Source organism: Anser brachyrhynchus, assembly GCF_964034855.1.
Source record: "Anser brachyrhynchus genome assembly, chromosome: Z".
NCBI lineage: Eukaryota > Metazoa > Chordata > Aves > Anseriformes > Anatidae > Anser > Anser brachyrhynchus.
The window spans coordinates 41115349-41139017 of record NC_137697.1 but is presented as its reverse complement, the minus strand read 5'-3'; the positions used below and the strand labels follow the sequence as shown (position 1 = coordinate 41139017).

The window sequence follows — 23669 nt, the reverse complement described above, 5'->3', positions numbered from 1 at the left end:
GTGTTTTTGCCGCTACGCTCCAAATGGCAGAAACTTTCCCGAAAGCTGAAGGCAAGCAAACAGCTTATTTATCCTTGACTCATTATAAGAGTCTTTACATTTTCAAGTCAAAACATTGAAACACTGCCCAAATACTGGAGTTACTGATGGCTTTTATAGTAGAAAAAGTGGAACAACAAATGTAAATGTTTTACACATATAAAGTGCATGAATACAAATGAAAATTACTGCTCAAATAGTGATCTGAAATTAGATTTAATGATAAACTGAAAATAACTATATTGACTACATTCTATATCTTTCATATATAAACATTCAGCAGTGTTCTTTACATTTAGTCTGTACTGACAGATGATTAATTATTCATTTTCATATATTATCCTGTTATTTTTTAAACAAGCAAAAACTCCCAACCATTTCCTTATTTATTTATTTTACTTAGTTCCAGAAACTTTCTAATTCCTTCTCGTATGTTTCTAACATGATGACTCTCACATGCCTTCTTCATTTAGCCTTTTCATTGTCTAATATCTTTATATTGCTTCATTGTTCATATTCCTCTTGGGCATGCAAATAATTCTCTTAATATATTTCTGTTTAATATCCTTTCTCTCAGGTCCTTTGTATATATTGGTTTAATAACTACTAATTATGAATAAACAAATGATAAAATAACTTTAAATTAATAGGCCAAAATGTCATTCTAAATGCCTTACAAAGTTAGCACATTTAATCTCTGAAGAGGGAGTACCAGATGAATCTGTTATAATTACATTAAGCCTTGCACAGAAACATGATTTCCTATCAGGAGTTACTGATTTTGGTGTCTTGGCACCAGTGTGTTGTATAAACAAACAAACAAATGCACACCAGAATAGCAGGGGGTGTAGTGTTAAGACAAGGAGTAACGGTTTTAAACTAAAAGTGCGTAGATTTAGATTAGATATTCGGAAGAAATTTGTTACTGTGGCGGTGGTGAGGCACTGGAACAGGTTGCCCAGAGAAGTTGTGAGTGCCCCACCCCTGGAAGTATTTAAGGCGAGGTTGGATGGGGTTTTGAGCAACCTTCTATTGTGAGAGGTGCCCCTTCTCGTGGTGGAGGGGGGGTGGGGGGAGGAATTAGATTATCTTTAAGGTCCCTTCCAATCCAAAGCATTCTATGTGTCTATAAAGAAATAGTTATATATGTGTGTATAAAAAAGAGTGGCACTGGCAATTTTTTCTCTTAGAATAAATAAATAATAAATATACAACAGTAATGACATTTGTAGCAATTAGTTGTTATTTCGAAAAAATAGATTTTTCTATAGTTTGTATCCATGGCAAGAAGCAGACAATGCAAATAAATAAATAAATAAATAAATAAAATAACATAATTGTCATATGAAGATTTTAATATTATTATTTCTTCATTAAAAATATATTCACATTCTGGTTCAAATATTTGCTTTTGTTTATTTTAATTTTCTAGTGGTCTATCAGCATGTAAATATTTCATTCATTTATCAATCTATATTGCATTGAAGATAGTTGATAGGCAATAAGTGATAACTATGCATCTTATATTTTAATTAGTTATATTCTCACAAGTTTATTGCATAATTAGTATCTTTCTGCTAGGTAATAAGAATAGGGGGAAAGCTGAAGAGAAAATATCTTATTTTTCTAGTAGGGTTAAAGATATCTTCTTCAAAGAGACTGAAGAATATCTTCATGTACATTGTTATATTTCTTTTTCATGATTTTGCTTCTACTAATAAATATAAGTGCCAAGTAAGAGAAGGGAAATGAGAGTGAGAATGATCTTTGTTTGTCATTTTAGATGCTTGCCTAATTACTGTGAACATGGTGGGGAATGTTCACAGTCCTGGAACAGCTTCTACTGTAACTGTACCAATACTGGTTACAAGGGAGCTACTTGTCATTATCGTAAGTATAAGATGTTTTCTAACTGCTTTTATTTGTCATAGATTCATTCTTCCCCTCCTTTTCTTTCCTCCTGGAAGTGTGACATTTATATTAATCATTTATATTAGATTTTTCTGCCATGTAAATATTCAGAAGCTGGTTCAAACAAAGGCCTTGAGAATTCAAAATCTGTTAACAGAATAAACTAATTGTTTATTTGTGCCTTTTTCACATTTTTAGTAGGTTACATGAGTTGGTTGGTAATACCTTTTGTCCATAGTTCCACCAATGAATCAGAAAATCATTCATAATTGTGTTTATGACAAGAATATATATATAAATATATATATTAAGACAGTAGGACTACACTCTTGTGTAAACGTCATCACATACATGAACACATATTTTTATAGTTTGTTGAATCAGTGAGTAGGTTAGGTGAAATTCCAGTAGGGTGAATTCAGCAAAACTAGCATAACAAAACAAATAAACAAACAAAAAGGTCACCTATTAAATCTTGCTTGTATAGACTCAAAAACTGTGATGACTTTTCAAATAGTACACATGCTTTTGAATACCACAGTGCATAACCTATACCTATGAGAAGCCTAAACTGAAGATGAATGTGTTTGGTTTATTATAATTTAAAAAATCATATATTGAATCAACTGACGATGTCTATGAGGACAGATGGAGACCACTGTTTCCTAATTATTTGGACTCTGTGGAAAATCTAATAATCTGATAAGCATTATAGAGTTCTTATTCAATGTCAAAACAAACAGGAAACAAACAAACAAAAAAAGAACACGTAAAAGCCTTCTGGATATTTGTTTGTGATGAATAAAATATTGTATTTATGTCTATAGATAATATAGAAGATGGTTAGTACTTGATTCTGCTGATGTTACTAATACATTTTAAGTGCCAAAATATTTAATATTTTAATGATTTCAAAACGTTATTAAGCCCTATGAACCCTTGGGGATTTTTTGGCCGTATTATCACACTTCTGGGTAATTTCAAAAGAAATAATTCTCTTTTAATTCTTAAAGAAACAATATTTTTGTTATAAGCCTAGAAATTACTGATTTGGAAATATTCGTATACAAACTATGACATTCATTTAAAAAATCACTAAATAATTTTTTTTTCTTTTGTGATGTTTATATTTAAGTAATAATATTTACTGTAAAAATATAAATTTCTGTTTGAAAATGACATGTATTTGTGGATTCTGAATATTTCTCTGAGTTAGCAATCTGAATTAATTGTCATTCTAAGGGAGGTGTCACTAATGTCACTAACCGTAAGCAAAAAGCAAACACACATACTATAAATAAAAACCACCATAAATCCCGTTCTTCCAAAAAATAGCCTCTTTTTTAAAACAGCACCTCTTTTCGATTACTACACCAATTTTTTTTTACTTTTTTTTTTTAGTTTAGATCGAAATTATCTAAACATTGTAATTAATTATTATTTTTTTCCTGAATGTAATGACTCTTTCTTTTTGATAGAGTATTTTCAAGTCGTCTTGTTGTTATAGCAGACAGTCCAGAAAAGAATCACCCAAATATTATGACTGCTTGATTGCTATGGATAGGTTGGCTAGTGTGGTCTAGCTGTGGAATTATCATTGGTTACATGTGTAACGACAGATTTGAAGTCAGTAGTTAATTCTCCAGGTTTTTGATCATAAAGAAGTTGTCACAGACTTTTCTTCAGGAGCTGACTAATATAAAATACACATGACAGGGGACTGAGAAGCTGTCATTTTGTCTCTGCTTATTTTGTTCTTTTACTGCAGTCTCAGATAATTCATTTACCATGACATTACTGTGTAAAGAAAAAGAGAAGAAAACATGAACCATGAAAGCCAATAAATACTACGAAACAATTAGAATATCTAGGAACACTGCTTACTTTTTGCTGTATGTAAAGACACGTAAATAAAAAATAAATCGGATTTAACTGAGACTGTTAAAGCTTGTCTTCTCAAAATCTGATACCCAGGGTCTAAATAATACTCTTAGCTTTCACATTAGACGACTGTTTCTAAAAAACTTTTTTTTTTTTAATCTATATTTCACTGTTTCCTTGTGAAGTTTCCAGCCTGAAATACAGAAGAAAATACCTGAAAATGTTCCTTGTGATCATCCCAGTATATATAATTAAATGTGCTTCACAAATTCAAATGAAAGTAAAACTTTGATTATGTGATTTCTTCTGTATTCTTTAGCTTTAAACATACACAACTTCTTTTCCCCATACAAGGGCCCCAAACATTTTTATTTTTATTCACAAAATAAAATATAACACGATGCTATTGCATTTATGATGTTCTTTTACAGCTATCTACGAACAATCATGTGAAGCCTATAAGCACAGAGGGAACACTTCAGGCTTTTACAATATCGATTCAGATGGAAGTGGCCCCTTGGGACCGTTTCTTGTATACTGTAATATGACAGGTGAGGTGATAAACTGTGTTAACTCACTGTTGGGTCTGTATACATGCTCATTATATTGAAGCAGAGTTTATTAAGTAAGAAGCCTCTGTAGCTCACAATTTTAACATATAGATGCACAACAAAATGAAGGTGGCTCCTTGGGTCAGAATATCAGGCAAAGAGTTATGCATAGAAATTAAAATAATAACTGGATTTATGCTGTAAATCTAACACTGGGTTCTTGTTGTGCTTTGCATAACTGGGACATGTGTTCCGTATGGAGAGAATGTCATGCTAGTTCATTTTTTGGGAGCAGCTTTTTTTTTTTCATTGCGGTTACAGCCTCTATGAGGACATTTAAATAAATTAGGAACACATTATGTTTTATGAGAAAACTACTGACTTTTCCCTGAAGGCTTCTGAAAAAAAATATAATTCAGAACTGGCCTTTGTTTGATGTAAGGAATACAGACGTTAAGATTCATTTTTCAGACAATTAGTAGATCTTTTGGAGAATGAAAATCCAACCAGTTAGATTCTCACAGCCTCAATTTCAAGCACACAACCTCTTTTTCTACACCCAGTTCTTAATATGTGGCCATTTACATCACTAGAAGTTTTAGATGTCAGAGTTTGTTGTCAGTCAGACTTATAACAAACCAGTTGAAGTTGTCTATGCATGCCTATCAACGTATGTCCTTCCAATTGAACTACATTTAAATGCATTTTTGAAAATTAGTATTACTTTATTTGTAGTTGTTTCTTTTTTCTTTAGTTTCTTCTTATTTGTTTTTCTTTCCAGTAAAAAGGGTGAAATCAATTATTTTATAAGAAAAGATATGTTTTGTGACAATTAATTTTTACATTTTTAACTGTATAAAAGATTACTTGAATAAGTTATGATTGAATTTGGCTTAGTTATGTCCTAAGTGCTGAAATTTTACTTATAAACCTTATCATAATCTTGTGATGTGGGTCTTTAAACAATTTTTTTAAACTACGTATTTATACGTAGTTTAATCAAATAATCACGGTCACATGTATTTCTCCAGAGACTGACAGGACTCTGTCTGCCAATAGCATTAGTTGAATTTAACAGCAACATAAAATTCTTTAGATCATACATATTCTTTAGATTTATACATATTGAAATAATAGAAATTCTTATAGTTTTCATCAATCTGTGTAATTTAACTTGTCTTACCATCTCAGCTCCTGACTTTGACTTATGCAGTAGGCTGTGTTAGCACACAGAAAACAAACGTCTAATTGGCACAGACCCTTAAAAGGAAATATCCTTGTGTCCTATGAGACTAAACAAAACCAAATAATCCTGGCAGAAAGAAGACACTTTTTTTTTTTTTAATGTGTGTCAGGTGTGTCTGTAGCATCTGATTTACTCTTTTGTGTGTCCATGAACAGCTGTTACAGTTTTCCTCAGTCACTTCTTATTCACCACATTAAGTAAACCTCATTGATCAGTTCTTCATCTCAGGATGCAGTCTGACAGGATGAATCTTCAGTGTTTGTTCCTTTCCCAGTTTTCTCTTAACTCATATCCTCTTTTCCCAGCAGAGTCAGGGAAAGCATATGACCACATTTCTTGCAGCACTGTCTGAACATTCATGTAGCTCTATATTTGGGCAGCTGGTAGGCACCTTTCCCCACTTTTATTTTTGGAGGTCAATTTCAGAATGAAAAGCCAACAGCCCACAGCGATTGTTAAGATGACCAAACTTTTCAGTGATATGCTTTTATTTTTCTTTTAAATTTAGGGATTTGAAAATGTGTGTGAGTGTGATAGGTGATCAGTTTGTCTCTTAATTTTTATATTCAGCATAGCCTTTAAATATGTTTTTGTTCATGTGCATGTACAAAAAGAAATGTTTGCTGTCCTTCCAGAAATCTGCTTTTTCATACCATGAGCATATGTTTAATAATATTATGTAATGTGGCCAAAATTAGATAAGTAAGGACAAAAAAAGTTTTTTAAGTAGACTCCTTTTTGTATAGTATTTTTGAACAGGTGTCTCACTTTGATGTTTCCTCAAGGTTTTCTGATGAATACTTGTCCTTTAAGTGACCACCAGTTCTTTGCTTACTATAGGTATTTTTCAGTGTCGACCACGTGTGGTCTGTAGGATATTAAATAAAGTACAACCCTGTAAAATAGTTAGAAATATTAACTAGCATTCTAATATTCATACTAATATTAGAATGTTAGCAATTTTCTACAATTGAAGCCATTGATTATAACAATATTGATAACAATTGAATCTATTGATGATAACATTATTACTACCATACTTAAATATATATATATATATATATTTCTCATGCCTTCTTAAAATACATTGGTCATTAAGTTACAAAATTATCACAAAGAGGAGTCTAAATTTGATTTGACTGCCCCAACCTGACTTTACCTGAGAGTTTGCAAACCCCTACCTTGACATGAATTTCAGTCATGGGGGTTAGATGCTCACAGGCACAAACTCGGTGTGTCTTTTCATACAGCATAAGCTCAATATTTCTCTTTTCATAGAGAAGCAGATTTGTGCAAAGTACAAAACAGCAGTAACATGTTAGTCTTTAACAGCCACCCATATTTGAGTTATCTTATATTGCAAACAAATTGAGGGAGCAATCTCTGTACACACAAGAAAAGTGTCTGATATTTTTTCCCTGTACAAACAAGGAGAGTGTCTGATATTCCTTGTATGCACACTATAAGTGAGGCTGAGTGACCAATGAATTCCTGTGCTATTGTGAATCCCTTCTTGTTGTTCTCGATGTCCTTGGACAGATGCAATTCTACGTGGGTGTTAGGTTTACTAACTTTATCCTTGGCTGCTCAGACAGTGTCTCTGGGCCCCTCAGTCCAGGGCTGTATCCTATGGTACTCCACCAAGCAGATCCTTGAAGAGGTCAAAGTCTGCTCTTCTGAAGTCAAAGCATTCCCAGGCAGAGTTCCGTGGACTCCAGCTGGCCACTGACATAGAGAGCAAAAACCCCTCCTTGTCTCCCCTGAACATCTTTCCAAAAAAAAAACTGTATCCTTCCGTTCCAACACTCCAGTCATCCCACTATGTCTCCATAAGGCCAACAAGTTCAGAGGCCTGCAGGCATAAGTACTCTTGTTTATTCCCCATACTGTGTCTATTTGTGTACAAGTACTTAAGAGGGGCACCTCAGCAGGGGCACCTCACCTAAGAAGCAGCAGGCACCTCAGCAGGGGCACTTCACCTAGGAAACAGTGTTCCTAGAAAGTGTTTGGGGGATTTCTCCATAATGGTTCCTTCTAGGCATTTCCTTACTAACCTCCAAGTGCTGGAACTTACTCTCATGGCCCTGAGAGTAGGCTTAAAATTCCAGTTACCCCTGCTTATTACCATGCTATGAGTATTTCTGCAGAGGCATTTAAGTTGAGCTCCTGATGAAACTTTTTTCCTATCTATGGACAGCCATTGCTGACATTGGCTTAAAATTGGTAAGAAATGGGTGGATTGATATTCCTTTCTCCTGGTGGATTTAATTTAAAGTTTTCTTCATAAGCTTGGAAAGCCTGGAACTGAAGTTGTTCTTTCCCTCATCCAATAGATGGACCCCATCTGACCTCAGTAGACCAGGTTTCTCAAAGCAAATCCCATGGTCTAAGTAGCCAAATCCTTTGACATGGCACCAGTCCCATAACCATTTGTTGATGGTTATAGTAGTTAGCATATGGCCTCCAGTAGCTTTTAAGGTAAAACCTTCATATAATTGCGATGTTATTTTTAGTTCTTGTTGTTTGGTTTTGCATAGTGGTAAGTTTTTACAATTAAAATTCTTTCAACAATTATTGTAGAAAGTTAAAAGAAGACTTCTAATGCAAGACTATCAGTGATGTATCAATGTAATTGAAAAGCTATTAAACTGCTTGGTTGTTCAGTGAAGTAGGATAGCTGCAAGTTAGAGAAAGTTGATGTCACAGCAGACTGCATATCGTAACATATCTTTTATAAGTGTACAATGTATTGTTTATCATTCAAACATTTGAATTATATTTATATGCAAGTATTTTCTGCTCTTTTATTACAAGAGCATCACACTAGAAGATATACATATATATTAAGTAATATCTGGAGTATTGAATATTTGCTACTAGTTCGTGAAAAACAAACAAACAAAAACTCATAGAAACAGTTCAATTGCTTCTAGAATAAATATATATATATTTAATATTTTGTATGTCCCCACTTTAAATGAATCTTAAAACCTTTCTACACAATGCCATGAAGTAGAGAGCTGCCTTACCCAGCTGAGCTATGTGTTTTTCAGGAAAACGCAGCTCTCAGTTCCGAACTACTACTTCATGATGTTACAGTGCTGAGTCAAGCAGGCATAACTTGAAGGGTGCCAAAAATCAATATTACCTTGGGTATTTTGAAGCGTCTCTCTATTAACTATGAAAGCTTTCAGATGGGTTTCTTAATTCTTGACTAAATACAGATTTTGAATAATATTGCAAATAAAGATTAACATTTGATTTTAGATGGTTATAAACACTTTCATATGACCCGAGTTTTATAGTAAACACAGTATCTGCAAGCTCCTTCTGCTTCCCTGTGTAACAGCAAGACAGCATGTCATTTATTTCAAGTGGAATAAATTAATTTCAATTTTAATGTCAAATTTAATATTGGTATAATATAGGATGGAATTTAGTGTTATTTCATAAACAATTTAAGCCTAGAAAAAAAAAATAGCAATAGTAACTGTTCTTCCTTCCTTCCTTCCTTCCTTCCTTAGAAAAGAGAAAAAATTTTGTGTGTCTTCATTTATTGTTTTCTTCCTCAATAAACATAACAAGCTGAATGCCAGTTACAGTCATGGTGTGGTAATCTACTTATAAATAGAAACAATGATTAATTGGTTTCATTTTTGCTGCATGACTTATGTCTCTGTTTCATATGCTCAAAAGCATTTTATTTATTAATTTTTTTTTTGTAATCAGAGAAATCTCTTTCAAGTTTGGTGTATTTGATGATACTTCTCTTTCCATTACAAACTTATGCAACTACTTCAGATTCTTTATTATTTTTCACATGTGTTTTGAAAGATGCAACATGGACAATTATACAGCACAACAACACCAACTTAACCAGAGTCAAAAGTGCTAATCGAGAGAACCCACACACTGTGTTTTTCAAGTACTCTGCCAGCCTAGACCAGCTTCAAGCTGCAATTAACCATGCAGAACACTGTGAACAGGAGCTTGCTTACCACTGCAAAAAATCAAGGCTTTTAGATAAGACAGGTAAGTAAAGCAGACAAATCTTATTATGGTGCATACTATGTTTTATTTCACTGTCTCTAGTAAAGGTATTTATTTCTATCAAGCTTATGGCATTTTGCTACACAGGGGTATGAACAACTTCATAAAGCTAGTACTCAGAATCCTGTAAATTACCAAGAGGTATTTGAACAAGGAAAACACTACTACTCTGGTAGTCTGATTTCCAAGGGTTTTAAATATTACTGAGGTAATTACTGAGGATATATCTCCTTCAAAGGACACAAACTAAAGCATAGATATCAGCAGTTTATTGCTGAATGTTTTTGAACAGTCATTGTCTGTATAGTAGGTGCTTTATGTAAAACACAACGTTAAATTTCCACAGTCCAATATAATCGATCATAGGAAAAGAAACAATAGATAAATTGTGGATGAATGCCAAAAACAAATATACAAACAAAAAACAGAAATATGAGTGGAGATCCTCTGATGTACTTCAAGAAAAAAAAATAAGTTATGTAGTCTTCTTAAGTCTTAACACTCATTGACTCACAGCTGAGATTAATAGACTGTACTATAAAAATCCTTTTTAAGTACTGCATATAACATGGACATAAAAATGCATTGTTTGCTGATTTTTGAAAAACTAAGCCAGAACTGTCTACTAGAAACTCTGAAGCATTTCAAGTTAATTTATTAGAATTGTTTCCTAGTAAGCGGAAAGTAGGGCTTAGAGTTCAAAAGTCTTTGTTTTGGTTTTTCTCTGTTTGTTTGTTTGTTTTACTTAAACCCGTTCTTTACATATGCTTCATCCTTATCTCTGTCATGGACATCAATGGATTTTTTCTTATACTAGCATTTACTCTCAGCAGAATATATATTCCAAAATGACCCTGCAGCATAAAAGATGAGCCTACTAAATAATATGTTCCATTGAACTTCCCTTTTACTTGTGGACTCCAAATTCAAGTTTTGGTTAGGTATTTGAAAGGCTGGCTTACATCAAGCAGAGGGTTTCAAGATTGTGTGGTCTAGGTATTTTGTTTTATTTATTTATTTATTTATTTTATAGCTACTAAGTGTTGCACAGTGTAAGTTTGAAAAAAAAAATAAATCTTTTTCAACTCACCATCTTCCTTGGAGTGTTCAAGCTGTAAATCATGAAAAAAAAAAATAACAGGTCAGAGAAGGAAGCAGGGAAAAACTAAAACAAGCAGAGATACACTGAGACTGCACAGCTATACAGCTTTTGCTAGAAAGTTAAAGGAGCACAATCAGTTGCTAAGCCATCTAACATTTGGAGGTTTGAATGGTAGGTATAAATAACCATGAGAAAGTTATTTGAACGTTCTGCAGATTTTCTGAAATCATTCTTTTTTACCTTTTTTAAACATTAATACAGATTGTGCCAAATGCAACTTTCTAGTCCTCTGAAGAGTAGACTTTAGTCTGTTCTGAAAGAAGAAAAAAAAAAAGAGAGATCTGAAGAGAGTGTTGTGGTAAAAGAAAGCTAGATTGTCAGTCTTGGATTTGGTATTGAGGTTGTTTAAAAAAGGCAACACTGTGTTTTTGATAGAGTGATAGAGTGAATTCGTGTTTATGTTTTCTATTTGAAAGCAGACAGGTGCATTTTTATAACTTTTTTGAGGATGTATTAGCTTTGCACATCTTTTTAGGCAAGCTTAATTAAATCACTTCTTTAAAATAAAATTCAGATGTTAGTGGTTGTAGCATTAGTGGCTGTTCAGGTTGATGAATCACCTTTAAACTGCATAGACTAGATACCTAGCTTAGCACAGAACTGTCATGCAGAGCTATCTGCAAAATTAAGTGCATGAATACTGCTGAGTTATCTTTCTCAGAGATTTCAGTAAGCTCTCAGAAACAGCTAAGCTATCTGTTGTTAAGCAAAATGGGCAGTGTCTACATAACACCAGTCAAAACCTGTATGCATCCTGATTAACTAGAAGTACTGTGTTGTAAATATATCCTAAATTATTTTTAGACTGAAAAATGTTTTTCATCTCTGAACACCACAAAATATAAACCCTGGACTTTGTCTCAGATGCTGTGAGAGTAAGAATTTCCCAAATCCTCAAATTTGACATCCTTTTCTTCCTGGCAATATAAGTTTTCAGCTTGCTTTCATGGAAGGAGAGAAACTTGGAACTCTAACACCTTTTGAAAATTTTATGGTCATGTCATCACAAGAAAGAATTCTCTCATTTATCTCCTGAATCTCAGAGAGCTGTGGGGTTTGGAGGGGAAAGTAATTAGGGATCCTTGTCTTCATTTTATTCTTCAAAATCTACATTTCAGTTGAAAAGAGAGAGAAGAGAGAAAATATTATTTGTTCTTGCTGTAGTGATTTATTTTTTAAAACTGTTACTGGAAAATGTAGTTCTGGACTTCTGAGAACTTTGAAATATATTTGTCATGTACTTTTATGTGAAATATGCCATTTTTAGCTTGTTTCAGTAGTTATGAATTCTAACAAACATTTAAGGTCTCGGTGTGACACAGTACCATAAACTCGTACATTTAGAAGTTTCATTAGAAATTTTTATAATGATGTTGCACTTCAAAAAAAAACAAAACAAAACAAAAAAAAGTGCAAAAATTCATAGGTTAAGGTAAAAATGGTTTAAAAAGTATTGCAAAAAGCTATGTGTGCAAGAAAAACAAAACAAAGAACTCATTCACTACTTCCCATCAGCAGGCAGATGTTCAGTGACTTCCAAGTAAGCAGGGCTCATCACAATTAATGGTTTCTTGGAAAGATAAATGCCATCATTCCAAATGCCTTATGTTCTTCACCTCATCCCCCCTTCCCTCCCCCCCTTGCCCCTCCCCTCCCCCCTTTTTAACCCAGCTTTTACTGAGTATGATATCATATGGTGTGGAATATTCCTTTGGCCAGTCTGGGCCAGTTTGCCTGGCTGTGTCCTCCCAGCTTCTTGTACACCCAAAACCTCCTCACTGGCAGGGCAGCACAAGAAGCAGAAAAGCCCTTGGTTCTGTGCAAGAAATTATCTGCAACAGCTGAAAAGATTGCTGTTTCATCATGTCTATTTTAATGGAAAATCCAAAGCACAGCATTCCGCCTGTGAAGAGAATTCACTCTGTCCCAGCCAAAACCAAGGCAATCTTCCTGCTGAGGATCACCTTTCTGAATTTATTTGTTGCTTTTTTGTACACAAATCTTTGAATTATTTTAAGTCGGTATTGAAAAACAGAAAAACAAAAAGTAATCACAAATAGCTAACAACTGAAGCAAACCTGATATTGAAACAAAATTAAATAACGTTTTACTGCAAATAAGTTTCTTCTGTCTCATTGATTATGACCACAATGAAATATCAGGATTTGAAATGCAAATATATACATTAACAAATTTTCTGCTGAGTTTAATCCCTTCCACTTATGTGATCTATAAACTTTGCTATCTGTGCCTGTCAAATACAAATTTTGATTATCACATGAAATATTCCGGGGACATGCAGTTCAGATAGTAATTCTTAACTGACTGTTTTTTACGAATAAATTATATTAAATCAGCCTAGATAGCATTTGTAAACAATGTCATGACAAAAGTTACATGTTATTACATTTATATGGTTGTTATGAAGAAAGTTCTAACCCTTTTTACTAATAGCTTTATTTTGATTAAGCAATGTTTAGAGGTAGAACAAGAATCACAGTCTGGACTAATCTGTATGAATTTGCAGTATTTCAGTAAATACTCTCTTCTCACCCTTCCATAAGAGCAAACAACTGAGACCAGCTTTTAAATATACCTCAATGTCCCTAGCCAAAGACTGGGAATATTAATTCAAAACTACATTGTAAAGCTAAAGCATCCTGTTGAAACAACAGAAATGTACTGTTTTTTACAAGTCTAATTGGAAATTTTGTTGTCTGATAAATTATTTATAACCTGTCACTAGGTTTTCTTCCTCTTTTGATCGCTTGCAAACACAAACACTGATATTGGACATTGATGTCATTATGCAAATTTGACTTTTCCAGAAACTGTTTGCATTCTTTTTTTGGCCTGCTGGACTGAGAGTTATATGGTAATGAATGTAGTGAATATGTTTACGAGTTGAGAGGTTGTCAAAATAACAGAGGTCTTATCTAACAGTAAAGTTTAATAAGCAGTGGTTGTTGTAAGTAAAGTTGAAAGTAAGATAAATTCCAGCTTGCTTGTGCTTGTGGGGACTGCTTATTGGAGTTTGCAACAACAGCAAAAGGAAGTTTCTGTAGGAAACTCTACAATTTGACTGTACTTGACTTCTTCTCATGCTCTGATTTTAAGACATGGCATCTTTCAGCCTTCTTCTTTATCATCTGAGATATTTTTGTCTTTCTGCTTCATATCTTTTAGGCATTGCCTGTTTTATATATATATATATATTTTTTTTTTTTTTTGTCACTGTGTTTGCTTGATGTAACTCACATGGGGAACCTGGGGAACCTCTCTAATCTTCACCAGATACATCAATTTGCTTATGAGGCTTAGTCACTAACATGATTTCTACTGTCTCTGAATATGTAAATTCTGAATCTGCTGTATGTGACTAACGTCTGTCTTTGGGCATTTCTGATTAACACATAGTACTATTCACCTGTTTAATGTGCATCACAGATACGAGTAGTACTATGCAGTATTCTTGGCAGTGGAATGAATGCATCTCTGCAAAGCTTTTCTGTAACTCTTCTGATTCTATTTCTGGTACTTCCATAATCTGGAATTGATCTTTACTTGGGATTATAAACTACTTTGATTTCTAGGGTGATGATATCTCCTTTTTCGTGTACCATTTAAAAATGAATTTTATAAATGGACTGCTTAAGATAAATGATTCTAATATCATGGCTGGCTGAGCTAGGGACCATTAGTTCCTTTTTCCAGTACTGTAAGCAAATACCTGTGACAGTCATTTAATACCTGATAATGAAGTATTAGAATGAATAATTACTTATCTAATTAAGGTGATAACTTTTTTTTTTTAATTTTGTTTAAAGTTTTTATATTTGAGGGATGATTTATCTATGGTTAATATTTTAGAAACTTGTTTGGATTAAAAAAAAAAAATAGGAAGAGTCAAAGACAGGACTGGGCACTGATTTTCCCAAACCTACCTTTTAGATGGGTTGCCATTGAGCTGGTGGATTGGAAGGACCAATGAAACACAGACATACTGGGGAGGTTCCTCGCCTACTGTTCAGAAATGTGCTTGTGGCATAGAGGGAAGCTGCATTGACTCCCAGCATTACTGCAACTGCAATGCTGACAGAAATGAATGGTGATTATTTTTATTATTATTATTGTTTATTCACAACATATTGTCTTGGAATATAAATAAAAAATACAAACCTTAGCGGATTCTGAACACCAAAAATGCTCTAAGTTTAAATTAGTATAGTGAAACCTTTTTTTTTTTTTTTAAGATACAGAACACTGTCTTAAAAAATTATTGCTACATATATTAAGTGTTATTGTTAATTCTTTCAGTCTGAATTTCAGGGAGTAGGGGGCGGAGTTCATTTTATACAGAGATTTTCTAGTTTTAGAAAATATTGAATGTTATATTTTAAGATGTTGGCTCTTGTCTTTAGTATAACTTCAGTTACGTATTTTAGAATATGAAAAATAATCAAAGACCACCTTAAAGTTTTTTTTTTTTTTTTTTTTTCGGGGTGGGGTGGGGTGTTACAAATTCTAGGAAATTTTAAGCATCATTTTTAACTCTACATTTAAGTTTATGCTTTTAATTTTTTTATTATTATTATTAAAATTGGACACCCTTGTTATCAGCATAACATACATTATACTACCTATTGTAAGTGAATGGAAGTTTTTCTAAAATGTAGATCTTCCACTTGTATTTAAAATTCATCTAATGTTATTTGTGATCCTATTAAAATAAGTAACATCAGAGATAAGTCCCTATCATGATGTCAGACTTGAACCTGGCTTTAAACTTCAGATTATCAGAGTACCAGATCCAGCTTTCTTAATAGCAATTCTAGGACAGTATAAAGCAGGCTGATACTTTTTAAATAAGATATTTTCCATTGAATAAACTTTTATGTCTTTAAACTTTTAAAGCATATCTAACATTTATAAGTCCTATTCAATGAGTAAGCTAATATGTGCACATTAATAAATGTATCAACATCTGCAGATAGAAAATGTTAGGAAGGTACATCTTCATGTATTCATCTGTTTATTTACACATCTTCATGTATACAATGTGCATTTTCTCCTCTAGCTTTCCTTTTAAAGGAACAGCTAGTGAATTTGTTTGGAAAATGATCCTTTTATCATGAGCAGATACAAAAATGAAAATACAATGAAGAATTAGTCAAAGAACGATTAATTTACAAGCTCCAGAAATTTCTGTAGGTTAGCATGGGAAAAGAATTAGCATCCACAGTAAAATTCACAGTCATATCTGCTATGCCTTTCTAATAAAGGTCTTAAACAAAAACCCAGAACACTAGAATTTTTCCTATTACTGTGCTGCACAGAAGTACAAGCGATTTTTGATTCCTAACAACAAAATAAGTGTTAAGAAACTAATACATATTTGAGACAGGCTTTTGAATATTTATTAGCATGTGCAATATATTCTTGCTCATTATTTTCACTCATTTATTAAATACTCATATACAGAGATTTATTTACAATGTTAACATAGTTATGAATATAGTAGATAAAGGACAACATAAGTACAAATCAAGGTAATTAGTGTATGTTGATAAGTGAATTGAAAAGTTGTTGATAAGTGAGTTGAAAATAGAAATTGAAAATAGAATGTGTCCTGTTTTATTTTTCTGTATGTATCCACATTTGTTACTTTAATTTTCACTTTAAGAGGTAACTTATCCCTGTAAATCCAATGTTATGGAGCCAGTATTTAGACTTACTTTGGTAGTTGTTCTTAATGTTACATTTGCCTCCCCAGGGACTACTACTGATTTTAATCAGTTGCTTCAATTCTGATGATAGATCAGAAAAAGTAGGCAAAAGTTTGTTAGAGATGCTTTCTGAGCACACAGAAACAGAGTTACACATATTGTGGTTTTGAATTTTTTGTTTTTATATCACTCACAGTGAAATCTAAATGATTTCATAAATTGGACACACGTTTAGATCTGAAAGTCCTTGTCTGGGTAATCAAATAAAAATAAAATAAAAAATCTCAAATCAAAAATTATATATATATATATGTATATGTGTATATATATATATAATATTATATTTTATTATTATTATATTATTATTATATTATTATATATTATTATTATATTATATACATATATGTTTCTGCAAATCTACAAAAATGCAGGCAGGCTAGTTTCTACTCAGTTCTCCTTTAGCTTAGTTTTAGTGGAGCAAACTTTTGGGGTATTTTGGCAATATCTTACTTCATCAAAAGTTAACATAAATATTACTTTCAAATGTTTAGCATTCCTCACTTAAGAAAAAATAAAAATAAAAAATGCTTCTTGAAAAATTGCAGCTATCTGTACACTGTCTTGCAAAACAGATGAACAAAAATTGTATATGGAGCAAAATGATAATGATATTGAAGGGGAGAGGAAACAAACAAACACACACACTAATTTCATTCAGCTTGAGGAGGGAATTTCTTCCCATTCTCTCAGCTGTAGTGCACAGAGTGCTGTGAGAGAGTGTTTTGCAAAGACTAGCCATGTTCCCAGAGATGTTTGCAAGTTTGCTTGGCACCCAGTGCTTGCTGAGGTATTTGTCTTGTGTTTAATCTCTGAGCAGAGTGATTTCCAGATGGCCTCCCCTCTCTGAATTCATGCTGTTGTTTCTGAATTAGTCTTGCTTTAAGGGATGATTCAGCTAGACATTAATTGAATGGACATGAATTGAATGAATTTTCCAGAATGGTCCTAAGTGACTGAATATTTCCACGATTTCACATGAAGAAATTATAGGGTCAGAACTGGTGTTTTCTGAAATTTAGTAGTTCAGTTCTTACTCTAAATTAATAAAGATTTTAAACAATACATTCTAAGATTAGAAGTACTGGGTGTGTGCTCAGAACACTAGGCTGTATTTTTCCTTTTCTGTAAAATACTTATTTAAAGTAGATGCTTCTTTTCCTGTACACTCAGCATGATTTTGTATTTTTCTATGTGACTTTTTCTTTATTTACATCATTCAACGATGAAGAGACAGGCCATTTTAGATACAGTATGTCCTAAGTAGCACAAAATTAATGACATGGGCAAATACATTGTTTTATGCACTCAGATTCATTCATACCCATTTGTGTCAAAAAGAGTGTCCTCATTCTCTTTCACAAGCACAACCATAAACCTGCCCACTTTTTGTGAATTTTTTTTCAGTCCTGTCAAATAATCACAAGATTAATGCCAAAACATATGTTTGTATTCACACTTGCTTCTGTTACCTACATACTTATGAAGATATTTTCGGAATGTAGTTATTTCTTTTTCCCCAGCAATGATAATGAAATGTTTATCAGAAACACATAACAGAAATGTTGCTTTCATGTTATCTTTCCAGGACTAATGATACTGGGTTCCTTTCCCACAAGGAGCATCTACCGGTAACAGAAATTGTGATTACAGATACTGACAGACCAAATTCTGAAGCAGCTTACAGACTAGGGCCTTTGCTTTGCCATGGTGACCGTAAGTAACAGCTACAGAGTTTTGCTAAGTAATGACGGCTTTTGAGTACAAAAAAAGTTTTGAATATAATTTGCTAAACAGCCTAGGCTATAACTTTGTAAAAATTCTACCCAAATCTTTTAGTAACTAGAAAAGAAAAAGACAAAGTGTGATGTTCCATTTCAAACTAGGGTAGAATTGTAAAGAAATTTTTAATTTTTTTTTGAGGATAAAAACAAATAATGAAGACTGGCATAATTAGTATAGTTTTTATAGTTCTTGGCATCAAATGTTATCCTGTGAGTTTCTTCTTCAATGTTGTTTCACATTATTATGTTATTTTTTTATTTATTGTGTGATATTCATATTTCATCTTTTTTGTTTCTAATTTATTTTTAGTTTCTACTAATAAAAGGAAACTAACACCAGAAAAATGAATAAAAGGAAATGAACACCAATAAAAATCTGCACTTTTAGGCTCAGTCAGGAGACCACATAAATAAATAAATAGGTTAACAAGTATTTATTTTTATGTCTTTGATTCCATTCCTCTGACTTGTCAGAGTAATTAGGAAGATTTGTTAACAGGTGTGTGCTACAGCAGTGCTTTCTAATTTTCTTATGAAAATTTGTTAGACTTGGAAAAAAAAAAGGCAAAACAAAAACAACAAGAAAAAACTGTTGGGTGCTTCATTTTCATGTCTCTTGTCACTCAGCTATGAATTGTTTACATCTCTTGTCTGTCACAGAACTGTGAAATCACAGGATTATGATACAGAACCATGGCTAATTCTGATGGGAAGAGACCTAAGGAGTTTCTCTGCCTATACAAAAAAAAAAAAAAAAAAAAAAAAAGAGCACTCGAATAGTCTATTTATTCTTTACTTTGCTGTATACTTGTAATGCTTTTGAGATAGCGAAACTGTACTCCCCTAAGGACTCCATTCTGATTTTCTGATTTACTAAGATATTTCAAATGCTTCATTGAAGCTAATTGTTTTATTACTTCACTGTTTCTGCTGCTCTTCTCTCTCTTCTAATTACTAGCAATGTTTTACCAGTTTTGTATACATTAGTAGTATTAAACTTCCTATTGTGTTTGAATTACTGGTAACAGGCAGCTCATTGTTTTCTAAATAATTGTTATATACTTGAGTCATAACTGTGGTGAAGTTGGCTCTGTGGGAGCTGTGACCTGGAACAGTTGAGAACAGTTTTAAAATTGATCCCAAGATGTTAAGTTGCTTCCTTCAGCTAATGACACTTTGCACACAATGATAGGCTTCCTTCTGCAGGAACACCAAGGAACCCATCAAAGAGCACAAGAGAGCAAAGACACGTTTTTCTCTCCCAACCTCAGCCATCTGTTCACAGCTCTGGCCTACCATGTAAAAGTTGTCCTGATGCTAACTTTTGATGGTTGGCAGTAGTCTCAAGTAGTAAGTGTTGAAGCAAGAAATTACCAGAATATATATAAATCTCCTGCCATGATGCTTTTCTAGGTGAGGGATCTGAATTCTGATTAAAATTCTTCTATCAGATCACGAGGGATGAGGGAATGGACTTTGATTTTACTTCACTGGTATGTGGTTCAGGTCTCTGTTTGGTTTTGCAGGTGAGAGAAATTTATAAATCTCCCCCCCCCCCCCTTTTTATTTTTATTTATTTTATTTTTTTTTGTTTTTATTTTTGTTTTTGTTTTTGTTTTTATTTTTATTATTTTTTTTCCAAAAACAGAGAGTGCATGAAGCAAAAAACATAGTTTAGCATAAGATTTAGAGTCAGATTACAGTATTATCAGGAGAATGTGTACAGTCCCTGTTCAATTACATAAGAAATCATTGAATACCTCATTTTATTCAAAAATCGATATAGCTTAGTAAAGAAATACAGATACACCTGTAAGAATTCAGCAGTAATAACAAGATACTTCTAGTTGAACAGCATAAATGCAGATTATGTTGCCATTATAAGAGAATGCTATTAGAGATTTTACATAAGCTTTTTATTAATCAAGATAAAATGTAACAAATTATAATTAAATGTTAACTTAAGGAAATGTAAAACCAGGTAAATATCTTGTAACCTTTCGTTTTGAGTAAAGTTTATATGAGATTTATCATGTAAGAATTAATATGAATTTCTAAACTATAGTCAATTAAAGAAGATATGTCAACAGAATTTAAATATTTATTTCCTGCCATGGGAATTACTAGGAACTGTATCTTCTTTGTGATATCTGGCAAAACTTGACTGGACTGCAACAATAGGACAACTCCTTTCCTCTTTATGTGAGAAATACACTTAATGGCTCTCACAGTAATAATTTAGAATGAGAATTAGAATTTAGAATTAGAATTTAGAATTAGAATTAGAATTAGAATTAGAATTGGAATTGGAATTGGAATTAGAATTAGAATTAGAATTAGAATTAGAATTAGAATTATTAGAATTAGAATTAGAATTATTAGAATTAGAATTAGAATTAGAATTAGAATTGGAATTGTTCAGGTGGAAGGGACCTCCGAAGATCATCTGTTCCAATCGTCTGACCACTCCAGGGCTAACCAAAAATTAAATCTTATTATTGAGGGCATTATCCAAATGCCTCTTGAACATTGAGAGGCATGGTGCATCAACAACCTTGCTAGGAAACCTGTTCCAGCATTTGACCACCCTCATGGTAAAGAAATTTTTCCTCATACCCAGCCTGAACCTCCCACAACACAACTCTGTGCCATTCCTATACATCCTATCATTATTTACCAGGGAGAGGAGAATGGCACCTCCCTCTCTATTTGTCCGCCTCAGGAAGCTGTAAAAAGCAGTGAGGTTACCTCTTAACCTCTTTTTCTCCAAATTAGGTAACCCAAGTGGCCATAGCCTCTCCTTGTAGGACATGCATTCCAGCCCTGTTACCAGCTTTGTTGCTTTCCTCTGGTGTTTTCACATACCCCAATATACTTTTAATATTTTAGAGCCCAGAACTGCACAGAATATTTAAGGTAAGGCCTCATTAATTTTAAATATAGTGGGAGAATAATCTCTTTTGACCAGATGGCTATGCTGTGGCTAATGCGTCCCAAAACACCATTTGTCCAGGGCACACTGCTGGCTCATGTTGATCTTACTGTCAACCAGCACCCCTAGAACCCTTACTGGTTTCCTAGCCAAACTTCTCTGAATGTGTACTTCTGACTGGCATTGCTCTGTCCCTTGTGCAGCCAGCAGCATTTATGTTTGCTGAATTTCATGCCATTGGTGACTGCACAATTCTGCAGTCTATCTAGATTCCTCTGCAAAGCCACTTGTCCTTTTATCACTCAGTGTAGCATGTACTTGTTCACCTCGCAGTGGGATAATTTGTCCAGAAAGATACTGTGAGGGATGGATTCAAAGACCTTACTAAAATTCAGAAAGATTACATCCACCACTGTCCCCCTATCAACCAAATGGGTGACCTTATCGTAGAAGGAGATCAAAGGCTTTCCCTTCATGACCCCATGTTGATTATGCCTTATTATAGCCTTGCTCTTTAAATTCCTTTCAGTAGTACCCAGGGAAATCTTCTCCATAGCTTTTCCATGTACTGGAATTTATGCAAACTATTAAAGGTATAGTACTTTGTTCAAAGTTGCTATATCTGTTTCCCAAAAGGATACATCAGGCCCTATCTGGACAATCTAGCTGAGATTCCAGGCATTTCATTTCCTATTAACTGAGTTTTGGTTGTAGAAGCACAGCACTTTTAACCTCTGCTGTGGTTTAAACCAGCAGGCAGCTAAGCAGCACACAGCCATTCACTCACTCCCCACACCAGTGGGATTGGGGAGAGAATCAGAAAAAAAACATGAAATTTGTTAGTTGAGAAAAAGACATTTTATTAGGATGGAAAAGGAAGAGAAATTATTGTTATTACTATTATTATTATAGTATTATTAGTAGTAATATAGAAGAATGACAATAATAAGAGGAAGAACAATAAGAATATACAAAGCAAGTGATGTACAATGCATTGTTCACCACTATCTGACCAATGCCCAGTCAGACTCCCAAGAAGTAGCTGCTCCCTTCCCTGCCAACCCATACAGTTTTATTGTTCCACATGTATTCATATGGTACAGAATATCCTGTTGGCTAGTTTGGGTCAGCTGTCCTTGTTCTGTCACGTCCCAGCGTCTTGTGTATCATCGGTGTGCTTGCTGGCAGGACAGTATGAGAAGCTAGAAAGCCCTTAACTTAGTTTATAACACTGCTCATCAACAACTAAAACATATTCTCATCTTAAATCTAAAACATAGCACTATACCAGCTACTGGGAAGAAAATTAGCTATATACCCACTGAAACCAGGACAACTTCTCATGTTGAATAAGTCTTTTGTGGGGAACCCCCCCCCCCCTTTTTTTTTTTTTTTTTTATTACCAACTAAACAGGAAGCCTCTGTGGAACTCTGGTACTCAGGTGCTCTTACCACTGAAAATCCTTTGTAGACTTAGGCAATTTCCTTTGCTTAAATTGTTACAAAATTTATACTGGCAGTATTAGACAACATTGTGTCTATCATTTAAACTTGTATTGACAAACAGGAGCATTTTGGAATTCAGCATCGTTCAACACAGAGACATCTTACCTGCATTTCCCCACACTCCATGGAGAATTCAGTGCAGATGTATCATTTTTCTTTAAAACTACTGCTTCCTCAGGACTGTTTTTAGAAAATCTGGGAATTCAAGACTTCATAAGGATAGAGTTATACTGTAAGTAGCACTACTGCATTGTATTATTATTATTATTATTATTATAATTACTATTATTATTAGCATTAATATAATTAAATATTACTATTATTATTTTAGCTTTCAGTGGGACTATATTAGAGTTAACTAATAAGAGGAATATTTTAAAATATATTCTCCATTTTTATTACAGTTATTACTTTGGTAGCTTTATCATTCTCCCCAAAATCTCAGCACTGGAATTAGATTTAATTATACAAATACACATTCAAAGATAATTTCAGCCCCAGAGCATACTTAATCTCAGCAATCAGCCTCTTACTGCTCAATCAGTTCCTCCTACGCTCACCTGCTACACCCCTCATGGCCAGTCACTACGTGTGGCTGTTGTGAGATTCATTCAGAGCCACAATGTGTGAGTCAGACCATCTATAGCATAGTACCCCAACTTTGTTATGTCTTTTCCCAAATTCAATATCACCAATCTTTTTATTGTTATTATTTACTTCATACATATCTAAAATCTTAGATTTTAGCACATAAATGTTTTTTTTTTACAAGAGAAAATTAAATTGTATCATTGAATTCAGTAACATGACTCATGTAGAATTTA

General features: G+C 33.4%; 1 protein-coding gene across 2 annotated transcripts in view; it reads left to right on the top strand.

Moving 5' to 3' along the window:
* CNTNAP4 (contactin associated protein family member 4) overlaps nucleotides 1-23669 on the top strand; it is a 195208-nt gene that overhangs the window by 143227 nt on the left and 28312 nt on the right. For both annotated transcript variants that reach the window (XM_080573552.1, XM_080573553.1), the window contains 6 exons: nucleotides 1823-1929; nucleotides 4263-4382; nucleotides 9463-9660; nucleotides 14792-14948; nucleotides 18212-18339; nucleotides 22907-23077. In XM_080573552.1, the coding sequence (XP_080429678.1) occupies nucleotides 1823-1929; nucleotides 4263-4382; nucleotides 9463-9660; nucleotides 14792-14948; nucleotides 18212-18339; nucleotides 22907-23077 (881 nt within the window). The remainder of the gene's footprint in view (nucleotides 1-1822; nucleotides 1930-4262; nucleotides 4383-9462; nucleotides 9661-14791; nucleotides 14949-18211; nucleotides 18340-22906; nucleotides 23078-23669) is intronic.